This window comes from Brassica napus, chromosome A5 (genome assembly GCF_020379485.1).
Source record: "Brassica napus cultivar Da-Ae chromosome A5, Da-Ae, whole genome shotgun sequence".
In the NCBI taxonomy this organism is placed as follows: Eukaryota; Viridiplantae; Streptophyta; class Magnoliopsida; order Brassicales; family Brassicaceae; genus Brassica; species Brassica napus.
In genome coordinates, this window is record NC_063438.1 from 11,012,519 (window position 1) to 11,019,106 (window position 6,588).

The 6,588-nt window shown below is 39.0% G+C and overlaps 2 protein-coding genes across 2 annotated transcripts; one reads left to right on the forward strand and one right to left on the reverse strand.

The window, feature by feature from the left end:
* Nucleotides 1–310: 310 nt before the first annotated feature.
* LOC106451694 (polyadenylate-binding protein RBP47A-like) lies at nucleotides 311–3,046 on the forward strand. Its single transcript, XM_013893655.3, has 6 exons — nucleotides 311–858; nucleotides 1,183–1,663; nucleotides 1,735–1,802; nucleotides 1,877–2,007; nucleotides 2,096–2,189; nucleotides 2,633–3,046. Exons 1-6 carry the CDS (start codon nucleotides 508–510, stop codon nucleotides 2,759–2,761), a joined length of 1,254 nt encoding a protein of 417 aa, XP_013749109.2. The 5' UTR covers nucleotides 311–507; the 3' UTR covers nucleotides 2,762–3,046.
* Nucleotides 3,047–4,259: 1,213 nt separating this feature from the next.
* Nucleotides 4,260–6,000, reverse strand: LOC125608926 (transcription factor HHO6-like). The gene is made up of 5 exons (XM_048779580.1): nucleotides 5,695–6,000; nucleotides 5,430–5,614; nucleotides 5,070–5,331; nucleotides 4,897–4,973; nucleotides 4,260–4,812 (listed from the first exon to the last, which is right to left on the reverse strand). The coding sequence occupies exons 1-5, from the start codon at nucleotides 5,912–5,914 to the stop codon at nucleotides 4,573–4,575; spliced, it is 984 nt and encodes a 327-aa protein (XP_048635537.1). The 5' UTR covers nucleotides 5,915–6,000; the 3' UTR covers nucleotides 4,260–4,572.
* Between the last annotated feature and the right edge of the window lie 588 nt (nucleotides 6,001–6,588).

Here is a 6,588-nt window from a genome sequence, read left to right on the forward strand (position 1 = left end):
AGCAATAAAGAATAAATTTGTTTTTTCAACATCTAAAATATACGAACCTGACCTGAAATAACCGAACCGACCTGATATGCAAAAATAACCGAACGGGTTCTATAATCTAAAATATTGGATCTGAATCTAAACGGCTACCCGGCCGGAGCGCTATCAATAAGGTTGAATGATTTTGTATTTAGCCGGTTTGGCACTTGGATCATGATCAACTGTCATCAGTTGATGTCAAACCTAAAACTACGGTAGAATGAGAACCGTTAGATCAAAGTGGACCCCACGTTAATCCCACCACTTCTCTCTCTCTCGTCAGACCTAAGCCTTAAACCCTCCGAAACTACTCAACTCTCTCTCTCTCTCTCCGCCTCCATCATCTTCGAAAGACCAAATCTAGTCCTCTCTCTCTCTCTATACCCGTGTCCGCCATTAACAGAGAGAGCTCCCACAAGCTTGAGAGAGAGATATTTTGAGTTTCTGAGAGTTTCCAGATCGGATCGGACATTTTCAAAGATGCAGACTGCAAACAACGGTCAAGATTCGTCGTCGGCTACAGCAGCCGGGACAACGCCACCGTTGCAGCAACCTCCTCCTCCTCCTCCGCAACAACAACAACAGTGGCAACAACATCAACAATGGATGGCGGCTATGGCTATGATGCAGCAGCAACAGATGATGATGTATCCTCCCCAATACGCTCCTTATCATCATCATCCTCAGTTTCAATACGCTCCTCCTTCTTATCACCAGAAGAATCAGCAGCAGCGTGGTGGTGGAGACGATGTGAAGACTCTCTGGATTGGTGATCTTCTTCATTGGATGGACGAGACTTATCTCCACACCTGTTTCTCTCACACCAACCAGGTTGTCTTCTTTCTTTCTTTTGTGTAAAATTAGCAACGTATTGTTTGCTTCTTACATCTTCAATTGTGATTATGTAGAAGCCAAAGTGGTTTACCATTATTAGGGTAATAATGGTTGACCTTAACTTTAAATGCTCCTAAATAAATTAAAAGTACCTTTCTTGTTATGGGGAGACAAATAAAAAAAACATGTCACCAATTGGGTAATAAGATCAGTTACAGAAGATCGTCTTTTAATGTTTATGTTTAGCTTATTCTCTCTCTATCATAAACTTGTTGTTTTCTTTTTTTCCTTTTTTAGCTTATACTCTTTATGGTTTCTTAGGTTTCCTCTGTGAAAGTCATACGAAACAAGCAAACTTGTCAGTCAGAAGGGTATGGTTTCGTCGAGTTCCTTTCACGTTCCGCAGCTGAGGAAGTTCTTCAGAGCTATAGCGGCGTAACAATGCCCAACGCAGAGCAGCCCTTCCGTTTGAACTGGGCATCTTTCAGTACTGGTGAGAAGAGAGCATCGGAAAACGGTCCAGACCTCTCCATATTCGTAGGAGACTTGGCTCCGGATGTGACTGATACTGTGCTGTTGGAGACCTTTGCTGTATACCAATCTGTCAAAGGTGCAAAAGTTGTGATTGATTCCAACACTGGGCGTTCCAAAGGTTATGGCTTTGTCAGGTTTGGCGATGAGAATGAGAGATCAAAGGCCTTGACTGAGATGAATGGTGCCTTCTGCTCAAGCAGGCAAATGCGCGTTGGTGTTGCAACCCCCAAAAGAGCCGCTGCTTACGGCCAACAAAATGGCTCACAAGGTAAGTGATGGTATATGTTATGCTTTTAACTTAGCATTTGAAGTGATTTGTGATGTTTTTTATTGAACTAGCTCTGACATTGGCTGGTGGACATGGAGGAAATGGTTCTATGGCTGATGGGGAATCAAATAACTCAACAGTTAGTTTCTTCTAGCTTTTTCTTATGTTAACTACAGTATGACTCACTGCTTATTGTCTTTTATTACATTGCAGATATTTGTTGGGGGCCTTGACGCTGATGTTACTGAAGAAGACCTCATGCAACGTTTCTCCCAGTTTGGGGAGGTTGTTTCGGTGAAGATCCCAGTAGGAAAAGGATGCGGTTTTGTTCAATTTGGTAACAGGTACTAACATGCTTTGTGCTTGTCAGTCATGATGAGCAATCCCCCATATTCTCATTTTAACAATGAAGGATGCCATTTGTTTTGGCAGGCAGAGTGCTGAAGAAGCCATCGGGAGCTTGAACGGGACCGTCATTGGGAAGAACACTGTCCGGCTTTCTTGGGGAAGAAGCCCAAACAAACAGGTACAAGAAAGTGTGTTTTATCTTAATGGGAATCTTTATGCATTTCTCTACAAGTATGGTCCAGGTCAAACTTAGTTTTAGTGTTCTTTCTTTTTATTTTTGGTCTTTATGTGGTGGATAAAGTTATAGAAACACTTAAAAGCCAAAGTCAGTTGTTGACAATGGATAGTAGGTGGAACCTTCTCGCGTGTTTCGTTGACTATTTTGATTGTCAGCTTGTCTCCTTGGCCCACATGTCAACTCCATGAACATTGCCAAATTTCTGAAGCAGTTGTGGTGATCTTGTGTTTCTTACAACTGAATATATATACAGCTATGAAGATTAGCTGTGAAACTAAGAGAACTGTTGAAATCAGTGGACTAGTTAACTGAGTCTCTCATAGTCCCTTAATGTTTTTGATCCGTTTCCTAATATTGGTCAACTTCGAATCTTCAAATGACAGTGGAGAAGTGACTCGGGCAACCAATGGAACGGAGGATACTCAAGAGGACAGGGGTACAACAACGGATATGCAAATCAGGACTCAAACATGTATGCTACTGCAGCCGCTGCTGTCCCTGGAGCTTCTTGAAAGTGTTGGTATGTCACTATGATGGAAAAACCCCGTGAGTCCTGGACTTGCGGGGCATTGGTTACTAAAACAAGCCATCGGAAATGTCCAAACGATCCGATGATCAGTTGTTGGTTAAGGGGTTAGCTCTCAACAACGAAACTAAAAGCCTCTAGTCTATCCAAAGATGGTCTTGTATCCTGGATTTGAATTTTTAATTATCTTGCTATATCTGTCAAAAATTTTGGGGTTGCTTAGACTTGAATTTTTGTTCTCAGTTTCCTAATTTTATTTGTCATGTTACCAATAATTTAGTTTGCCAAATGGTGGAGAGTTTCCATCTCTGTGACTAGAAAATCAATTAGGTTTCTGCACAACAAAGAGAAACTGATTCGTAACAACGGTTAAAAAGAACATAGAGTTTTTGGAATAAATCTTTGTACTAATAACCGAAATAACCGCCAGAATGTGATTAATCATCACTCTCCTCCCTGTTGGAGACCATCAAGCAAAGATTTCACTAAAACGGTCTACTGTAAAGACCGAGCAACGGTTTTTCTAGCAGCTTCCTTCAATGCATCTTTCTCTTCTGCAGATACATTCTTGGGTTTCTCTTCTCATCTCGTCTCTCTTATTGTTATTGCCAACATCAACAGATGAAGCAGCTCCTTTCATAATTCTTTTCGGGTTTAAAGAAAGCCTAGACAACAAGCCCAGGTGGTGTCACCATACTTGGTCCAGCTTATGAAGAAGGCACAGGCTTTTCAATGAGAGGTACTTTAGTTCCTTTATCTGATGAAGTTTTGACCGCAGTGTGTGAATCGTCTTGTATAACCCAACTTCCCGTTGCATCACCAGCCCAAGTAAGCCCACACAAGTAAACTGTACACAAACTATGTTTGAAAACAAGCTCAACAATTAATACATAGCTATTGAGTCACTGAAAGAATCAGACTTTGAGTCATAGTGCAGACCGTTGATCTGGTTGTAAAAATATCCAGAAGCACTGTCAAGCATCAAATCTGCCATGATAATATCAGTACTACACAGATCATTAAAAACACATTTATAAAAAAGAAAAAGACTTGAGAAAAATTCCAACTCAACATGCATGGAAGAATCATGCTTCTTTTTATTTCATATAAAAGGAGAAAAACAGCTAGGCTTCACACCAACTCAACAAGGACGGATCCTACAGTGACCATTAAAGACATTCAGCAGACTCTTCTCCCAATCTGGTTCCAAATTTATCAAATCCCCAGACAATAACTAGTTTCTTGAGCTTGAATGATATAATTAACCACCAAGTTTAAATACTTCCCTTCAAGTGTGCAATATCAAGATTCTTATGTATTATAAAAAAAGATTCTTATGTATAGAGGGTCTGATCATATTCAAATGATGATTTAAGTAATTGTCACTTCATAAACCAATCGAACCAATATAACTAATTCATTGTTTCAAAAAAAAAAAGAAAACTAATTCATATTTTCGTTTAAAGAAAAAGATAAAAAAGGTATGAAACAAACACTAAAACAATATTATTACTTGGGCAATGCCTCAATTTAAACCCAACCAAAAAGCCATACACAAAAACAGACCTCCTAAGTCCTAACAATCCCTGCAAATAATTTGATCAACCACATCCTTCACTCGTTTGCTCCCTCTCTGTCTCTATCTTTTTCTCTCTATGTATAAAAATAAATCTATATTTTTTTTTCTGTGATTATATTGTCATTCACTAGAAGTGAATCCAAAACTAACAAAAAGGGAATCAAGAGTTTGGTTCTTGGAAAAGGATCTTGAGATTTATGGAGATCTCAATATCTCCTCTAAGATTTAGCATCTTCAGCATCTTCCATGCTACTATCACCACATGTTGTGGTTGTTGTACAAGGTAACTGCAAAGGACCTTGAGGAGAATCCGACTGCGAATTGTTTCTCTTTGATGTTTCTCCTCCTTCACCACTTTCTTCTTCTTCTTGTGATGAATTCCACAAGTTAAATCCTAAAACAACTACTGATTGTTTCTCCAGATTCGAGTCAGACTTCCTGATGTGTAACCGGTATTTCTGAATATAAGAGACAAAGATGGGTTGTTAGTAAGAGCCATTAAAAGAATCAAAGATCTTAACTTGTTTTCTTTTAATATGTACCTGTAAATGACTCTTAACTTCATCATTGGTTAGGCCTTCTTCTTGCATATGCTCTCTGATTTGTTTAGGAGTTGCCACTGTTATCTCAAACAGACACAAAGATTACATACAACACATTCTGTTTTAAGTAAACAAAACTTCAAGAACAAGAAGATGGATTTGTCTTTTTATACCTCCAGGACCACCGAGCTGTTGCAACGCATCAACGAAAAGGCGATGTAACTCAGGTGTCCAACACCTTCTTTGCTTCCGCAACGCTTGCTGCTGAAGATACGGTGGTGGGTGTGGCACAGAGCTAGAGGCAACTAGTTTTCTTCTTCCCTTAGCCATCGAGCTCGAAGTTAAACCGAGGCCTAAACCGGTTTCCACCTTTGGAGTCGTCATGCCAGGACTCAACAACATATATAAGCTATTGGAAGATTTCTCCTCATCTCTCTGCAATAATTGGATCAAAATAAAACACAACTCTCAAACTCAAATCCTTGTCCCATCTTAAAAACATGTTTTTAAGTCTTCAGGGTTCTTATTATTACCTCAATCTCTAGCGTGTCTGAGAATCCCGCGTTGGAGATGTGATCATTTTCTCTCCATAGCTGAAACTTCTTCTCCTTGAAAAGCTCTTCGTCATGTTCTTCTCGAATTGGTTTACTGAGAGAGATGAAATCTTTCAAGAATGGCTGAGTATCCGTCTCTCTTTCTTTCTTGAGATACGAAATCGCTGCACGAAAACAAACACACTCATTCATGATCGAGAGATAAAACAAAAGTTTCAGCAACCTTCTGATGAATCAGACGAACCATCGTTTAACATCTGCAAACAGAGAGGAAGCTCCAGTTCACTGCCTTGGATCTTCCTCTTCTCTTCTTCGAGCTTCTGAACGTGTTCCTCTAGTTTACAACCTTGCTCCACGGCAACATTCCTGATCTTGGAAGCTTTTGTCGGAAACCGACAGATCGTTGTCGGAATGGAACTGTGTCTCCTCTGTCCTAGACTAAGTTCATCTCCTAAAGAACCCATTTCTTTAGAGATTAGTGTTTTCAACTTTCTAAGGAAAGAGACGAAGAAGATTGATCGAAGGAAGAGGAAAGCTAGAAGATTCGTGTGTGGGGTATTTTAAAAGACAACAAAACTGTTCGCTTCGTCGCGTATCTCTCACATTCCTTATCCTTCTCACTCGCTTTGTTTCGAGTTCTACACGATACTCGCGAGTTGACTCGTTCTCTTCTTATTCATACGAAATCCGTGATGGTTTTTTTTTTCTTTACTTTTTCTTTAACCATTCACATTCCATGCTTTTACTTTTAAACATTTCACATTCTCTTAGAATTTTAGTGGGTTAAAAACCTGATTACTAGACCAAAATAAATTTCGCTTAAATTATTATAGATAATTAAACAAAATATATTATTTTATATTTTTAACGTCTAGCTGATATTACAAACTATAAAATATTATATAGACGATTCTAGAACCAATAATTATATCAACCATATTTAACCGCATTATTGGAGTCACCTAATGAGATTCAAGCTTGATGGTATGCACCATGATGAAAATCTTTTTGAAACCATTTTCCAAAAAATATTTGACTTTAGACCTACTGAGATTCATTATACTGAAGATTTCTTTGAAACCATTTTCTCTATACCATTCATAATTTGCATTATTTGGGATTTAAGCTTTGGACTTCA